General features: G+C 41.9%; 1 protein-coding gene across 3 annotated transcripts in view; it reads right to left on the reverse strand.

Moving 5' to 3' along the window:
- Window positions 1-2,521: 2,521 nt before the first annotated feature.
- mctp1b (multiple C2 domains, transmembrane 1b) overlaps window positions 2,522-18,159 on the reverse strand; it is a 29,605-nt gene continuing 13,967 nt past the window's right edge. Inside the window, exons 2-22 of one of the 3 annotated variants that reach the window (XM_030435853.1) lie at window positions 16,859-16,960; window positions 16,631-16,773; window positions 16,462-16,541; window positions 15,023-15,152; window positions 14,744-14,785; window positions 12,856-12,894; window positions 12,068-12,232; window positions 11,791-11,921; window positions 9,951-10,137; window positions 9,610-9,703; window positions 9,022-9,124; window positions 8,781-8,883; window positions 7,851-7,952; window positions 7,647-7,721; window positions 7,433-7,552; window positions 6,074-6,187; window positions 5,928-5,981; window positions 5,739-5,848; window positions 5,528-5,637; window positions 5,344-5,441; window positions 2,522-4,528 (exon numbers count right to left, since the gene is read on the reverse strand). In XM_030435853.1, coding sequence (XP_030291713.1) covers window positions 4,457-4,528; window positions 5,344-5,441; window positions 5,528-5,637; window positions 5,739-5,848; window positions 5,928-5,981; window positions 6,074-6,187; window positions 7,433-7,552; window positions 7,647-7,721; window positions 7,851-7,952; window positions 8,781-8,883; window positions 9,022-9,124; window positions 9,610-9,703; window positions 9,951-10,137; window positions 11,791-11,921; window positions 12,068-12,232; window positions 12,856-12,894; window positions 14,744-14,785; window positions 15,023-15,152; window positions 16,462-16,541; window positions 16,631-16,773; window positions 16,859-16,960 — 2,174 coding nt within the window. In that variant the 3' untranslated portion in view covers window positions 2,522-4,456. Of the gene's footprint in view, window positions 4,529-5,343; window positions 5,442-5,527; window positions 5,638-5,738; window positions 5,849-5,927; window positions 5,982-6,073; window positions 6,188-7,432; window positions 7,553-7,646; window positions 7,722-7,850; window positions 7,953-8,780; window positions 8,884-9,021; window positions 9,125-9,609; window positions 9,704-9,950; window positions 10,138-11,790; window positions 11,922-12,067; window positions 12,233-12,855; window positions 12,895-14,743; window positions 14,786-15,022; window positions 15,153-16,461; window positions 16,542-16,630; window positions 16,774-16,858; window positions 16,980-18,159 lie in introns of all 3 variants that reach the window. The other 2 variants (XM_030435850.1, XM_030435851.1) reach the window with 2 other exon arrangements.

Raw genomic sequence — 18,159 nt, forward strand, 5'->3', positions numbered from 1 at the left:
CTCTTAAAGCCTCCGTGCGCAAAAAAACTCAACCCTCACTGAGCATGTGCGCACAGACCGGCCGGCCTGCACGCGCGCCCGCACACACACACACACACACACACACACAGACATGACTTGTCTCCACATGTCTTCACTTCACATTTCTCACAAAAACAAGAGATTTATGAATTAGTGATGAAATGTAGCTAAATTACATTTTTACTCAGCTGCTGTAGAATTACACGTAAAAGTACCTTCAGAATTTTGAGGTACTTCTGATTATTTCCGTATAATGCGGTGTTTTACTAAGTGATGAAATGTAACATCACTGACAACATGTAAGTACATTTAAGTAACTTAGTAAATGTACTCAACTACTGTATGATTCTGAGGTACTTCACTGAGAGTTACCCTCTGAATTCTGAGGTTCTTATTATTATTTCCATATATTGCACACTTGTATGATAAAATGTAACTAAGTACATTTACTCAGCTACTGTAGAATTCTAAAGTACTTCACCTCCGAGTAAAGTACCTCAGGTAGGAAGTAAAAGTACAGTACTCTCTGAATTCTGAGGTACTTCTGAGTATTTTCTATATATTGCGACATCTTAACTCAGTGATGAAATGTTACTAAAGTACATTTTTACTCAGCTACTGTAGAATTACAGGTAAAGGTACTTTCTGAAGTACATGGAAACAACTGTAAAGAAACAGAAGTACCTTCTGAATTTTGAGGAACTTCTGAGTATTCCCAATGCGATGTTTTACTCAGTAACAAAATGTAACTAAGTACATTTAAGTAACTTAGTAAATGTACTTAACTACTGTATCATTCCGAGGTACTTCACTGAGAGTTACCCTCTGAGTTCTGAAGTACTTCTATATACATCCATATGATGCGAACTTGTACTATGATAAAATGTAACTAAGTACATTTACTCAGCTACTATAGAATTCTAAGGTACTTCACCTCTGAGTAAAGTACCTCAAGTAGAATTTAGAAGTACAGTACTCTCTGAATTCTGAGGTACTTCTTAGTATTTTCTATATATTGCCACCTTTTGACTAAGTAATGAAATGTAACTAAAGTACGTTTACTCGACTACTGTGGAACTCAGAGGTGATATCTGAATTCTGAGTTACTTCTGAGTACTTCCATCTAATGCGATGTATTACCCAGAGATGAAAAGTAACTAAGTACATTTACTCAATTGCTGTAGAATTCTAAAGTACTTCACCACTGAGGAAAGAACCTCAAGTCCAATTTGAGTCTGAATTCTGAGGTACTTCTGAGTATTTTCCATATAATGTGAACTAAAATGAGTTAAAGTTACATTACATGTATCTGTACAGGATCACAACCCAAACACCAGAACACACCAGAACACACCAGAACCTGCAGACCCAGTAGAGGAGAGCGTGGTGAATAAAATGTTTGACTGTTTGAGTCTGAAGGAAGGAAGCAGTCACAACATCAGCGATGATGATGATGATGATGATGATGATGAAGTCTACGGGGCCCTCTAGTGGACAAAACTGTGCTGCACAACATGCAGAGAGTGAAGACAGTGAAGGCATCACACACACACACACACACACAATTTAAGACTTCTAACTGGATAAAATTGATTATTTCGTGTCATCCTTCAGATTTTTGACTACTGACACGCGTCCTCCATCTTCCATCATCATCTCAGCCTTCACAGATTCACCAGCTCCATCATCTCATCCATCTCAGAGGCATCAACCTCCATCACCTCCACAGTCTGGCCTCCATGTGGGGGATTCTTCTTGCTGCTGCTGCTCAGGACAGAAGCCCTTCGAACATGAAACCTTACCGTCGAGTCCCAAAGACTTTCTGACACGACGACTTTCTTGATTCTTTACTTCATTCATTCGTTTCTCCTGACTCGGATCCAGAAATCTCCTCCTCAGCAGCACTTTCATCCTGTCTGAGCTGTTTGTTAATATATAATCCATCCATCCATGGCTGTTGTCTGTCATTTCCTGTTTTATTTTGAAGGTCTGCCCTCATGTGTCTTGTTTTGCTTTTCATTTCCTCCTTTTTCTGCGATCACCGGCGTCGTGTTTGTCAGTCAGCCGTTGAGTGCTTCACGTTTTATACATATACTTTTATTTTAAGCTTTTGGTGTTTCTGTTTTGTATTCTGGTGTTTTTGTTTTGTCTTTGAGTGTCTTGTCTTTGGGTTAATTGTCCGTATTTTCTGATTCTGCACGTGTCATTATAAAAGAGACGTCTGTAAAACTGCAAACGAGGTCGATTCTGACTCTTTTTTTTATGAATTTTTGATCCGTGGCCATTCAGAAGACGTCAAACAAAGCAGACAAACCAAGAAAACCTGCTAGAAAAAGCTTGTTTTAAGATATACTCATGTTCCTGTGTACAGGGCCAAAAACACACAGTCTATATTTATTCATACATCTAATTTTGGCCCCGACAGCCCTCCATACATTTCATGGTGATACCTGCTCACATATGCATACATTTAATAATACAAAACACGAGAGACACGTGGATCTGTGTAGAAATATATTTTCTCGGACAAATGCTACACAGTCGTTACAGTCGGTGCTGCATTTGACTTCAGTACAATGGCAGTATTACTCACCAGCAGAAAATACCCATGATGCAACGGGGGAAACAAAAAAACGTGATAATGTGCAAAAAATGAAGGGTGAAGAGAGTAAACAGCGTATTCTAACTGTAACAGGGTTTTTGTCTCTCTTTACCTGGAGCTCAGGTGGATCTGGACATCACACACAAGCCACAGACGCATTAGATGAACTTTTTCACATTCAGTATCCATAAATGCACTTTGCATATTATTTATGTTCAGTCATGCAATAAAAACACTTTGACACACACGGATGAGACGGCGTACGCAGACATGCAGGAAAAATCGCAATCCTCGAAAAAAAAAAAAAACCTTCCACGTTTTTTAAATATTCAGAGATTATAAAGCACGGAAGAGATCAAATAAACACACGCTGACCGTCTGACTGTACACGACACACTCATGTTGTTTAGAGGAAACACAAAGAAAATGAAAATAAATAGGATGAAGTGAGAACGAGGCCAAACGTAAAGACTCAAGGTATAAAAAAATAAACTGCAGCCGAGATGAAATATGAAGATTTTCCACATAGACGCTAAAAATCTACGGAGGTTTTAAAATGCCCAAATTTAAAAAATAAAATAATATAAACGTTGATTTAATGTTTTTCCCTTTTCTGTTTATATTCTTCATAACATTCTATGTTAAAAGGACTTTTACATGTCTGTTTGTCTTTAATAACTGATTTATTGTAATTGCAGCATTGACCTACTAAAGACTACTTTTACTTTCCGTGGTAGAAGCACTCAGATGTTTCACTTAAAGCTACATTATGTAGAAATTGGCTTTTAGTGTGTGACTTTGGCGCCCCCCACAGCTTCTGAGTGGAACAGCACTGTGGTAATTACAGTTTGTCTCTCAACTTTCTGAAGAAGCTGTGAGATATTTAACTGGAAGCACTCAGAACGGCCATAAAAAAAAGGCACAGCGCTCAGAAAAAGTACGTAGAACGCCGCGCCTTTCCTCTGGGCGCCGTACACGCCGCTCCTATATGGACTCAGGCCCGTTTACAGCGACTGAATGATGTTATGGGCTCTCATGGTCATGGAAAAGCGAATCGGTTGAACCAACTTCAAACCGGCGCTTGGTTCGTTTTGGTCCGAAAAAAGAGGTGCCTGAGCCTCAGTCGATATACGATGACATCACTATGACATCACCACAGCTATTCTCTTAGGTGCTGAAACTTCATTCAGATCTTTTACAAGTTTTTTCACAGGCTGAGTCGAACAAGAATGATCTAAAAAAATTGTGTAAAAGATTTGGAATGTCCCTTTAACCTCAAAATCATAATATCAAAGAAAACTAATGTCACAGAGTAAAAACTGATGACTTGTCGATATTTTCACTGACCACTTAAAGGAGCAGTCCATGATTTCAACATGCTACGAGTCCGGCAGATTTGAGCGGGTCAGTTCGTGACAGTGGCAGCAAACAACATGCAGCTCTATCGTCAACGCAACGTCAACGCAACGTCAGACACCGACGACACACTTGAATACAAAAACAGCACAGAAATGCTTAGTGTTAGAGATGCAACGACTCCATGCAACAGTAACACGCTTCACACATGCACACTCCGCAACACACACGTGTACATTCATTATATATATGTTTGGGTTCATCCTGTGTGACGAGTGCTGTTACAGGAAATAATAATAATAATTAAAAAAAAAATAAACGAGCTGAAGATTTTCTTTACAAGATTTAGAAAATAAATCTTTCCACGGTAACAAAACGGAAAAAACAACTCAACGGTTACAACTTCTCAAAATATACAAGAAATATATAAATAACATAGTTTACAGTGTTTACAGAGGAGAGTGTTTACAGGAGCAGCTAACTCGGGTTGGTCCTCCGGCGTTTGTTGGGACTTTGTCCGGGGTCGACCTTCAGCTCACGATACTGCATCTGTACGTCGACACACACACAGATAAAACACACAGTCAGGTAGAAACAAACACACAAATTAAATCATGATGACAGATTTAAAGTCTCTCTGAGTACTTCGTGCAAACACGGCAGCCATATTGTTTGCCTAAAGGATTATTCCACCAATTCTCCTCGTAAAAGTGTGTTAACAGGTGTTGGGGAAGTGAAAAAAAGCAGTTTAAAGCCTTTTGTTGCTCCAGAAGAAGCTGCATGTAATCTGATTAACTGCTTCCAGTGATGTCACTCAGTGGCGCAGTTGCATTGTGGGTAATGTAGGTGCACTTGGCAGGTTTGTTGTTGAGGACAGAAGAAAGTGCAGCGTTGAATATGGTGCGATTTGGATCAATATTAAAGACATTTAGAATAAATACCAACTTCACTGCCTGAAGGTTGGCTCATATGTGATCTCGTGGGGAAGCAGACGTAAACAAAACGGAGGTGAGCGCAGTGCAACATCTTGCAAACGCAGAAGTTTAAAAAAGGCTGGATGAGTGGAGAGACGTGGCCAGAGCAGGTTTTTCTATTCTTCAGCGAGAACTGAAGGGGAGATTTTACGTTTCTGTCATCAGTAGTATGCTAGCTAACGTTAGCCTAAAGGGCTAGATTGTTTACCGTTGCTTGGCAGCAATGTTAACTACTCTTGGAAGCTTCTCTCATTAGTTGTTGTGGTCGAGCTTGGAACACACGGATGTAATCATCCAAAATTTAAATCTTAAATATCCAACATGTTCAGGAGGCTTCAGACTAGATCTAGTTTTCCTTCCTGTATTACAAACTCTACTTGAGTCTCTCACCACTTGAACATCAGACGGCACTCTGGAGAGAAAGTCGAGAAGCTCGTTGTTGTCAATCATGTACGGATCACGAAGCTTCTTGGTGAACTTATTCACACCTTGCAGGGAAAAAACAAGAAATCGGTTTAGATTCAATATCACATATTTTTCAACTGTGCGTACTAAAAATAGAAGCAGGACTCACCCCACGCCAGCACAAGGTACCGAAGAGGTATGAGGTAGAGCAGAACTGTGGCCGAACATAAGGCAGTGATCGCCAACCAGCTGAGAAAAGGCACTGTCCAGTTAAAGGTGCTGCAGAGGAACAAGAGCACACAACTCTCTGTTAACTTACTGATCGTTTCATGAAGCTGTACATGAGAGATTTTAGTAAACGTGTTCTCGGTGATACGCACTTCTTTATCCTCTCTCCGTGTGACGCCACCTCGTCCAGAGCGTTCTGCACACTGATGAACACGTCCTGGATGGCGTACAGTTTATCCATGAAGCCCTTGTGCTCTGACTCCTGACAGGACGGAGAGAAGGATCAATGTTTCTGTATATTCACATCAATATAATGACGAACAGCAATAAGACGACTCTACCTTGTCCTCTTTATCCTCCTCATCGTCTTCCCATTCAAACATGGCCTCCATGGACTGCAGCAGGAAAAAAGGAAGCAATAAACGTTTGACAGTTTGAAAGATAAAGTTCATTAAAAAGTGAATCAGTTTTTTTCTTTTTTCCTCACCGTGTCAGATGTGTCCCTGCTGGAGGAGGAGAAGAAGTAGTTCCACACCAGCAGCAGCAGCAGACCCAGCGGCAACATGTAGAGCTCGAAGTTCCACACGACCACCACGAACAGCTGGGAACGAGATTCAAGAGTGAGGTCGCCGGCTGCTCCTCGTTCGTCTTACATGTCAGTCCCTCCAGAAAAACGCGATTATGCGATCGCATGATTCAATGCATAATCAGGCAAAGTCTGCACATTTACGCGGGGGCTGCATTTTTTCAAATACGCCGCACTTTCGCCGCATAAATTGCAGATTTCCATGCAAAATATGCGGGGCTTGCATAATTTTCTAATCCCCGCATTTTCATTGCAAAAAAGTCACATATATCTTAGCAGAAAGTTGAAAAATGTTGTGTTTACTTCACACAAGAGCAGCCATTTTCCCCTGTTGCCATGGGAAAGTTATGAAGTGACGTGAACATCGTCGACAAGCTGCAAACCCCGTGATGAAGCCCGCAAATCAGTCTCATTTGCCAACAAAAAATCATACTAGTTTCAAAAACCTTGCAGTTGAAAGTATATTAGTAGTATGTAAATGTACGGTACAGTAAGAGATTACACTTTGTGCACTGGAAGCACTTATTTTAACAGAAGATGTCTGTTTTGTATAACTACCTCTGTAAAACAGGAAGCACACATTTTATTTTTTTATATTTTATTTATTCATATTTACAGAAGTTGTAGCAGATTCCTTTTGTAAAGCTACAGAACTTATTTGACTCATCAATGTTTTGTAAGTTTGAGCCATGTGTTTATTAAAGTCTGAAATTAAACAAGCTGAGAACTTAAACATTCGCAGCACTTTCTGTGATGTAGTATGCTGCTTATCATAGGAACTAATGAGAAATGACTCTTTACATTGAGGTAGTAGCCTAGTGAGAACAGGGTGTTGGGGGAATCCCTTTTTTTTCTCTTTTTCATCAAACCGCAGTTTTTGCAAGTTCCCGCGATTTCATCGCATAAAATTGCATAAATATCCTGCATATTCCATTGCATTTTTTAAGAAAACGTGCCGCATAATCAAGGATTTTTGCCCGCAACAATCACAACAAAAAAACAAAAACGCGTTTTTCTGGAAGGACTGACATGTCTCCTCATTTCCTTTACAAGTTCTAGACTAAAGTCCAATCAGACTGCGAATAAAAGGGGGTGTCAGTTTGATGAAGGACTCGCTCCTCAGAGAAGCAATAAAGGAAGTGATTCGTCCTTTGTGAAGGCGGATCAGATCGATATCCAGGTCAGCCGAGCAGCGAGGAGACGTGACAGAAAGTGATAGGAAGCATCCGATGTTTGTGTGTCAGTGTGTGTGTTTCATACCACAAAGGAGATGATGCTCCTCTGTGCAGACTCCCATTCGAAGCAGCTGTTGATATACGTCCCATAGCTGATCAGGACCATGATGCACCTCTTCACGCGATTAAAGTTCTGCTGCAGCAACTGAAAGACACAAAGCAGACGTCATAATACTGACCAGTTATTAGTTACACTTCTTTGTTCATCTATTCGTGATTATCGCTCGTCCTCATCACACCTGCTTGGAGACTTTTGGTTCTTCCTCGATGTATTTCTGCTCTGCGGGGACGACGGTCCTCAGAGCGGCTTTAACCTGAGACAAAAACACATATTTAAAGCTGGTCGTGCTTCCTAAATGTGGTGGAGTAGAAGTAGAAAGTGGCGTAAAATAGAACAGAAAACTGAAGCACATGTGTAAATGTACAGAGACAGAGACACTCACAGTGTTGTAGATGACGTCGATCTCCAGGTAGATGACTCCTTTGGTCGGACCGGTCAGCTCCTTATTTTTCAACACGTAGCTCTTCTGCTCGCCGTTACGGATCTGTCAGATCGAGAACACAGCGTTTGAAAACAGAGTAAAGTAAGGTGAGACACTACAGGTGAAAACACACATCTAGGTTTTTATTTTAGCGTCAGATTTCTGCTCTGTGCATATTTAATAAGGTAGTTTCCTGATATTTTATGTTTAAAGGTACAGTGTGTAATATGTAGTGGCATCTAGCAGAACAGACTTGGCAGAAAAGTGGAATATAATATTCATAAGGATGTTTTATTTAGTGTATAATCACCTGAAAACGACCTTAGAATGAGCCGTTTATATCTACATAGGGAGCGGAGGTCGCCATGTTGCAGCGCCATGTTTCTACAGTAGCCCAGAACGGACAGACCAGTTACTAGTGAGGGCCTTCTTAAAATTCTGTAGGCAGCCAGCCGAAATGCTTCCACTAAAAGGTTGAATATTAGCACAACGTAGGCTCAGTTTGTGCCTCTAAATATGGACTTGTCGATAACAGCGTAGAGTTTTGCCACTAGGTGATGGTAAAGATGTATTCAGTTATTTAGTCTATTAAACTACAGGTTATATTCTCAATAGACCTTTGTGTCTGTTTTATTTCTACCTGGAGATAAATAACCCAGAACAAACGCATCGATCCAAAGTGAGTTAATCTTTGTTTAGTGATGCAACTTTCATTTTGTGTTGATTCTGGCGCCCCCTGTGGACACAACCGGTATGATTTTCAGCACATCATGGATCTAAATGAGCGAATACTCTTCTATAGACTTTATATCTGTCTCCACTCTATATATAAACTTGAAAACCAGCTTAAGGATATTTTTATACACCTTATGTTTACACTGTTGCACTCACGTGTAATAACGGGATGGCTACTTTCCCCAGGAAGTCGGCGCTCCTGTCTCTGTCCTCGTCAAACACCGTCACCTCCAACACTGAGTGGATGTCTTTCACGTTACTGAGAAGACAAAGACAGACAAGGGAAAGTTAACAGAGATAGATTAATGTGCATATACAGTATACAGAGCCACAGGGGAGTTTTATTCAATATTTCATAGAGAAAGAAACAGGTAAATGTGGCCTGACGGTCACTCACAAGGTGAAGACTTTGTTCCACTCTGGATTGAGGTTCTTGTAAACTGTGTGTGTTTGTAGTCGATCGTTATTCAGCTCCAACACGCAGAACGGATCACTCTTACCTGAGAAACAGTGAAGAAGACTCTTAAAGGAACAGTTCACCCAGAATGTTAAAATCATCTACTCACCCTCATCCTCAAAACATTTGTGGAGCTTCACGGCAAAACAGTGCTGCAGGATTTTTCTTAACAACTGAAGTAGCTGGAGACGTGTTGTAAAAAGGGAAAAGAAACATAAAATGGCTTCACACGGAAGCCCTGAGATTCCAAATTGGTGTAAATAACGTATTTTCAAATCAATTTGGGATGCCAGAGGCTTCGGTTATGCTGGAAAAGCTGTATGGAGTCTCCCGTATATTTTTTTATACATATATTGTAAAACAAGTCTTCAGATATTTATGGGACAGGAAGCTGGGGAATGTTTTGTGTACTACAGGAGACAGATGAGGAGATAATCCCCTGAGTTTTGTTTTTGTGTGACCTTTTAGTATAACATTACATTCAGGATGCATCAAGTATGAGATACATTCGAGAGATGTTTAAGTTACCGTTTACGTCTGCAGCCATGAGTCCTTCTGCTCTCATCACCTTCACCTGCACGATGCCGACGTCTTTCAGGTTAGAGAGCGACTTCATCACACGCTGAGGGAAAGAAACAGGAATATGTTATTCATGCTGCAGTTTTCTGTTGGTTATCTTTGTAGATATTCCCCGTGACTAACCCTTCCTATCATTTTATTGTGGGTTCAGTAATGTGGCCTCCAGTGTGAGACGCCACCCAGCTCATTTCCTGAACGATATCCTGTTAGAAAAATCTCTTGCTTCATCACAAAAACAGGCTCTTTTCCTGACACGCATGAAAAGGCGACTTTTTCAAGATCCTGCTCACATATCGTTTGAGTATCTCTGCTCGCTCCTGCGGGTCGTCCAGCGGCGTGACGGACAGGTCGGCGATGGACACGTGAGCCGAGGCTGTCAGCGTGACCAGCAGCACCACGAAGCCCCGGGACTCCTCCAGCGGCAGCTCCAGGTGATGAGTTTGCTCCTTGGCCAGCGTGGAGAGATCCAACTGGCAGCTGGACAAGAAAGACAGCACACACAATCAGCTAATGAGCAACATAAGTAACTAAGTATATTTACTCAAGTACAAATTTGAGGTACGTGTACTTGAGTATTTCTCTTCTACTCCAATAAATCTCAGAGGGAAAAAACAAACAGTCAAGTAAAGTACAAGAACCTTCAAATTGTACTTAACTACAGTAATTGAGTGACAATTCACTGAGGAGGTTCTAGAGGTCCTTCAATAGGTTCTAGGGATCATTGAGGAGGTTCTAGGGGTCACTGAGGAGGTTCTAGGGGTCATTGAGGAGGAACTAGAGGTCCTTCGGGAGGTTCTAGGTGTCATTGAGGAGGTTCTAGGGGTCATTGAGGAGGAACTAGAGGTCCTTCGGGAGGTTCTAGGTGTCATTGAGGAGGTTCTAGAGGTCCTTCGGGAGGTTCTAGGGGTCACTGAGGAGGATCTAGAGGTCCTTCGGGAGGTTCTAGGGGTCATTGAGGAGGTTCTAGGGGTCCTTTGGGAGGTTCTAGGGGTCATTGAAGAGGTTCTAGACGTCCTTTGGGAGGTTCTAGGGGTCATTGAAGAGGTTCTAGGTGTCATTGAGGAGGTTCTAGAGGTCCTTCGGGAGGTTCTAGGGGTCATTGAAGAGGTTCTAGACGTCCTTTGGGAGGTTCTAGGGGTCATTGAGGAGGTTCTAGGTGTCATTGAGGAGGTTCTAGAGGTCCTTCAGGAGGTTCTAGGGGTCATTGAAGAGGTTCTAGACGTCCTTTGGGAGGTTCTAGGGGTCACTGAGGAGGATCTAGAGGTCCTTCAGGAGGTTCTAGGGGTCATTGAAGAGGTTCTAGACGTCTTTTGGGAGGTTCTAGGGGTCATTGAGGAGGTTCTAGGGGTCCTTTGGGAGGTTCTAGGGGTCACTGAGGAGGATCTAGAGGTCCTTCGGGAGGTTCTAGGGGTCATTGAGGAGGTTCTAGGGGTCCTTTGGGAGGTTCTAGGGGTCACTGAGGAGGATCTAGAGGTCCTTCGGGAGGTTCTAGGGGTCATTGAAGAGGTTCTAGACGTCCTTTGGGAGGTTCTAGGGGTCATTGAGGAGGTTCTAGACGTCCTTTGGGAGGTTCTAGGGGTCACTGAGGAGGATCTAGAGGTCCTTCAGGAGGTTCTAGGGGTCATTGAAGAGGTTCTAGACGTCTTTTGGGAGGTTCTAGGGGTCAATGAGGAGGTTCTACGGTTCCCATAAGAGGTCCAAATGGATATTGAGGAGATTCTAGAGGTCCTTAAGGATATCAAACAATCAGGAGATTTAGTGTACCAACGAGGATGTTCGACAGTTCCAGAGGTCATTGAGGAGGTTCTACGTCCTTTATGAGGTTCTTGTGACTCTAAGAGGTCGCTGTGTAGGTTCGACAGTTACTTTAAGAGGTTCTAGTTGTCACTGAGGAGGTTCTAGGTACCGATATTCTGAGTCTAGAGGTTTTTTCTGGGTCATTGAGGATGTTAAAGAGTTTCTTTAAGAGGTTTGTAGAAAGTTCTTGTGATCACTGAGGAGGACATCTTACTAACCAATGTTATGTTGGGTTTCCTTTCATTTGTTATGTGTGATTCTTACTTGTATGTGTGAATGTTCTTGTGACTAAGACAAAAGTTTACAGCTCTCATTATTTTAGGACCGACTGACCGTCCAATGAAGTCGTCTCTCCTCCCGGTGTCTCTGTCCCACACTGTGATCTCCAACACTCCCCCCGTCTCTTCATACAGATGGAGGTCAAACTGTTCCCGCCACTGTGGACTCAGGGTCTTTGGCACCGTCTGCACACACACACACACACACACACACATACACATGGATTACAGTAACATGCTTTTAATTTGAAGGGGCAAAATCTTTCCAAACTAAAAGTCTATCCTGAGTAAACCAGCGATCAGAAGCCGAACTCAGCTCAGTGTCCACACACCTTGCTTCTGTACTTCTGAGGTCCCAGTCTGAACTTGACGTACGGGTCACTCAGACCGTTCGGGTCCATGGGGATCAGGTTCCGTCCCTCGATGAGCGCGATGCTGACGATCCCTCGCCACAGCTGGGATTTCCGATGCAGCTCTGAGAGACGCAACGACTGCTGCTGCAGGTCCACACGGAGACAAACGATCAATATTACGTGTCACAGGTCAGAAGGAAGGACAGCATGCAGGACTGTGCTCTGTGAAAACTTGACTTGAATGGTGATGAATTGAAACATAAAGTCACTGTTGGTGTTGTTCTCTTCATGAGATTAACTGACAATGAGGATAAAGCGATAATAACACATCTTTAAAGGTGCAATATGTCAAAATGTATTTAAAAAGATTCAAACGTCAGCTCAAGTGCGACATCAACAGAATGTGACGTCATGACATCTCGTGGCGACTGCTATGTACTCCCCCCCCGTATACAAGCTCCCAGCCTGGACTGCTAGCTGCACTGCTAACTGAGCTAACACCACTGGTAGCAACCGTTTGCAGCAGTTGCCCCCAGGATCCCAGTTCTTACATATTGCAACTTTAAGGAGTTCAAAACGAGAAACGTTTGACGTCTATATTCAAAGATCTTTGACATGAGACTAAAACAAACATATAAAACAGTGTTGAACGGGGACAGAAAGATGATTAGCATGTTTTAGGACAGTTAATGGAAAGTTGTGACGGCACACACACAATGATGATGATAATGATGATGACGATGATGATGGTGATGATGGTGATTTACCTTTGTGGATCGTTTCCAGGACCTCCTGAGCAGCATTGTCTGAATATACATTAAAATGTATTAATTCAACTGAAGGGGCGGGAAAAGACTCACGGTTTCACTAGTCGGCTAGAAAACCACAAATGCAAAAGATGGAGCTTTTTAAGCCACTAGGGGGAGCTATGAGACAGGTTTATTTCTAACTATAAGCATCTAAAAACAAGAGTTGAAGGGGAGGTGTGCAGCAACCGCAATTATGCTTCATGAATAAAGCAACTGAAAATAGACTCCGTGCTGAATATTCATTACTACGTCCTCACGGGCGAGCTCGTTAGCTTTCATCCCTCTGAACTCTTCCTCCTCATTCTCATGTTTGTTTTCCTCTCGTTTGTTTATTTTCACACATCTTCATCCCTCCTCTCTTCTGTCTCTTTGTCGTTTATCTCTGTGTCTTCCTCTCTGAGTGGAGCTGCAGCACAGTCTAACACTCAGGTCGATGATTAATTTATATGCTGAATAAAACATGAATGAGACAGGCTGCGGTTCATATCCGACTGCTGAGGACACATTTGGAGACTCTCTGCTGATACTTGAATATTGATCAAGTATATCTGTAGAAGTGAAAACAGAGGCCAAAAGGATTTTGATCTAATACTGACATATTTTACTCTTCTGTGATTTGTAGAAGGTAATATCATATAGTCCCACTAGGGGCAGCGATACAAGCTGCAAACACACATACTTTATTATTAGTTGATGGCTTCAGCAGACACAGAGCAACATCAGAATTTATTTTGAGTTGTCTTTGCGTCAACATAATAAATGTCGTTTGGTCCGCTGTTTGTATAAATATGTTTATTTTGGGAGCTTAAAATAAACGTTTGCTTGGTTTCACAAATTCAGATAGAGTGATAAAGTGTCCAGTATTTAAACTTAATGCAGCAAAACTTGTTTTACAGAACTAGATTCCTCGAAATTGAATTTGTCATTTCACAGCTTGCTTGTGGAGGTTGGACTGTGGTTAAGATTCACACATTATAATCTGAAAGCAAAGAACTGCGGTCTGTTCTGTGACGCATATTTCCTGTCACCACTTTACTGTCCATCTCCAATCACATGCGACTGGTGAAACACGGACACGAATATTTCAAGACGAAACGTTCAAAACTTGAACACCTCGGCTATCAGAGATCGATCAAAGCCTCTGTCCCATCCATCATGTTCTAAAAACTTCATCTCTGGAGGTGATTTGTTAAATCTGAGAAAACACCCATATGATGTCATTGTGATGTCATCAGGGTTATCTCAGCATCTACCTGGAAATTCTAAAGTTAAAACAGAAAGCTTGCTTTATCAGCTGGGACATGTCGTTCTTAAAGATGTCGTTGTTTAGAAGGCTGCAAGGAAGATGCTACAGCATTGCATTGTGGGAAATGTAGGATGAGGTTCACCCATGTAAGGGGCTAAAAATGTGAGCATCTTACTAAAAACGTCCTCTTTCAGTATTCAGAACGTGATAAAATGTCAGAATTATCTTTTCACAGTCTCTTTAAATGTTTTCTCACGTCGCGTCTTCGCTCCCATATTGAACTCAGTTAACACATTATTCACTAAAAGCTTTTCAAAGTGAAATTACCCGTGAATTTCTTTCAGTTTCAGCCACAGTGGTGAAGTAAGAAATGCAGCAACAGCTTTTACACTTCCTGCTTATATTGACTTCATTAATAAGAGCTGCCGAAGGGAGATGAAGCTAAAAGCCTACAGCAGGAAAGCCTGCAACGACTAAAACAACCCAAGCAAACCACAATCACAACAAGCTTGTCACTCGATTCGGAGGTGGAGTAGGATAGGATCTATTCAGGGAGAAGCAACAGGAAGTCACTCAGAGATTAATCTCAGCTACACTCACTTTATTCACGTATGGCTTCCACCGATACGACTTAATAACACTCTGCTGCAGGAACACAAAGACTCATCATTACCGACTGAAGGAGCATGTTTGTGTGTGTGATAAAGACAGAGATTAGTGGGTTAATAGATTAGTACAGTTATTCGCAATGGAGGGTTTTAAGGGACAAAATTAAGTACATATATAAATATATAAATACATAATGGAGAAGATCTTCAGCTGACATTCACACCAGTTAAGTAAAACAGAAGCTGAAGTGAGAGATGTGATCAGCAGCACTCGTACCGTCGAGTCCCGTCGTTCCTCTAGCGGACTGTGTTTAGGTGTCAGGGTGACAGCCAGCTCCAGGGAGCCCAGGTCCTGATCAGGGAGCTGAGGGTCCTTCAGCACCAGAGTGACCGGTATCGTCCTGTAACACACAGGTAGGACAAGTGTTTGTACTGCAGACTCTGCATGCACATCGATCCACCAATCAAGTTATTTCTTAATCAGTGTGCCGAAGCAGACCAGCCCCTGCACACGGAGTGAGTCGCTGGTAACAACATTGAAAAATGAGCAACGAACAAGAGAAAATCACGAAAACGAAGACTTGGTGCCGAAAAGAAAAGCAACGTCAATTATCTGGAGTTATTTCGGCTACAAGAAGGATGATATTGACCAAACACGTGTTCTGTGTCGACAGTGCCTTGCATCTGTTGCCACAACGACAGGTAACTAATTTGTTTGACAATTTACGTGGGTACCACACAGCAGAGTCCTGCACAGGTCTTATTTTGAAAACCTGCCCGTACACGCCATACTTACAACTGCATCCAACCCGTTTTCCTACAGTAGCACAAATTACATTTCGCACCTGAGCTGACCCGCTAAAAATTGTTACAGACGCCCAACCAGCACCCGAAGGAAAATTAGACGGACGTAATTTTTAAAAAAGAAAGTAAGCCAGTCGGGGAATGGAAGTTCTGGGAGGGCGCCAGCACGCATGAATGAGCTCATATGACATATAAATGTTTATCATTTTGAAATGCAGCATAACATAAAGTGCTATTCAGGTCATCTGATGAAAATTCCTGTATTTTTTCATATCGCAATATATATCGCAGGGTTAAAAAAAAATCGCAATGTCAGTTTTTTCCAATATCGTGCAGCCCTAGCTGGGACCAAAATAACTATTATTTTCACTGTTGTTTAATGTGTCCAATCGATTAGAAAGAAACTGCTGGAGAGTGTTGGTCATCATTTTCTCAAAGGCCAACATGACGTCCTCAAATGTCTTATTTTGTCTTTCGCCTGAATTTTTTAGTTTACAGATGACAGACGAGGAAATAAGCAGGAAAATATTCACAGTCAAGAAGCTGGATTCAGAAAAGTTAGGGATGCATGACAAGATAACTGAGAGTTACTTGCTTCTCGCAGTCGATACTGATTGTATTTTTGAAATAAGTTATGCACCCCTGAGGGTAAACAGACTAAGTGGAACGGGCAAAGAGGGATGATTTATTAGTCATAGCTCTAATAAGATTTACTGTGTTAGACTCAGACTTTCTCCCTTCTCTCCAAACACAACCTCAGTACTGATATTAAAAAAATATGGCGGTTATATGACAGATGATACAATCTAGTCATGTGTTTGGTTTTGGAGGATGGTGACAGCCCTACTATAGGAAGAGACACATAAATGAAACCAATCAGTGGCGTTAATAAGAGGACTGACGCACCTCTGCTGCTCCAGAGACTCCAGGTACAGGTAAGCAGAACCCATGAAGTCATCCTGAAGGCCAAAGTCATAGTCGAACACCTGCAGAGGAGCAACAGAGAAACCTCCTTTGACTCTTCTGTTCAGTGAAGAATTCATGTGGAAAAGCTCTGTGCACTGTGTGTCTTTACCTTCACATACAAAGGTTCACTCAGACAATCTAATATCAGCGTCGTTTTCTCATCCCACACCGGGTTGAGGTTTTTGTGGATGGTTTTGCTTCTGAATACCTCTTTACCGGCGAGCTTGAACTTGACATAGGGATCGCTGCTGCCTAAAACAAAAGGAACACAAGTCGTCACAGATCTATAAGATAAAGACGACGAAGAGAAGAGTAAACAGATGAGATGTAACTCTACCTCCTCTGTCTCGGACGGCCAGGTTGTGTCCTCTCTTCAGCTCGATCTCCAGCTTGTACATCCCCGAGCTGTGGATGGATCTGTCAGTCGTGACCCCCGAGGCGCATGGAGCACCCATTCCCTGTCAGGAGAAACGGTGCATTCATTACAAAGTGCACTACTAGGAATCACCACAAAAGCCGTCCTCCTAAATTAAAACTCACCGCCATTTTTTAAGAGAAATAAAAAGCTGCTACGAGCTGTCTTTGAAGCGCAGCCTTCACTTCCTCAACTGAAGCTGCACCGACGCTACCCGCACTGACTGAAGTGTCTAATTCAGCTCACTAACTTCTCCCAGGGGTGACTACTGACAGGAAATTACACGAGAGTAGCTTCCTCCCGTCCGACCAGAGTGTTGTCAAGCTAATATTTTTTCCATTCTTGTCTAACTCTCACTTCCACTGCAGCAGCATCACCTCTGCAGAAACCGAACAAACTGTAGCACTTCACAGCCACAAACGTTGCATCAACGCCAGACACAGATGCAAGAGAGGATCAGTGTTTCTAAGAACAGTTATAGACTGTATTTGTCATCTTGTGAAAAGGCTGAAACACTAACATAACTGTATGTGGATGCATTTAGGAGATTCTGTAACTTCTTCCTTATCAAATTAATGAGCTTCAACCATGAACACACAGATCACACACACAATTACTAAATGCAAAGGCACAACCAACAGCAAAGAGACTAAAAACAACCACAAAGAGATGCAAAATGAACACAGAGATGCAAAACTGCCATAAAAAGAATCAAAACAACCCCCAAAAGGTGCAAAACGTCCACAGAAAGACTCCAGAGACAGAGTCACAAAACAAAAACACAGACAAAGAGACTCAGAACAACTTCTAAGTAATGTAAGACGACCAGTAGAGATGCAAAAACAACTACAAAGAGGCGTTAAACAACTTCAAAGAGAACCAAAACAACCACACAGAGATGCAAAACAACCACAAAGAGGCGTAAAACAACTACAAAGTGATGTAAGATGACCAGTAGAGATGCAAAACAAAAGCAAAGACAGTCAAAACAGCCACTCATACACTCAGCACAACCACAAAAAGACTAAAAACAACTACAAAAAGGTCACAATGAAATGCAAAACAACTACAAAGAGGATAAAAAGAACAGCAAAGAGACGGAAAACAACCACAGGAAGTTCCAAAACATCAACAAATACTTAAACTACTACAAAACAGATGTGACAAGCAAATAAAAAAGGTAAATCTGATACCATGCGTATATAGAGTATTCTGCTTTTATA

This window comes from Sparus aurata, chromosome 12 (genome assembly GCF_900880675.1).
Source record: "Sparus aurata chromosome 12, fSpaAur1.1, whole genome shotgun sequence".
Taxonomy (NCBI): domain Eukaryota; kingdom Metazoa; phylum Chordata; class Actinopteri; order Spariformes; family Sparidae; genus Sparus; species Sparus aurata.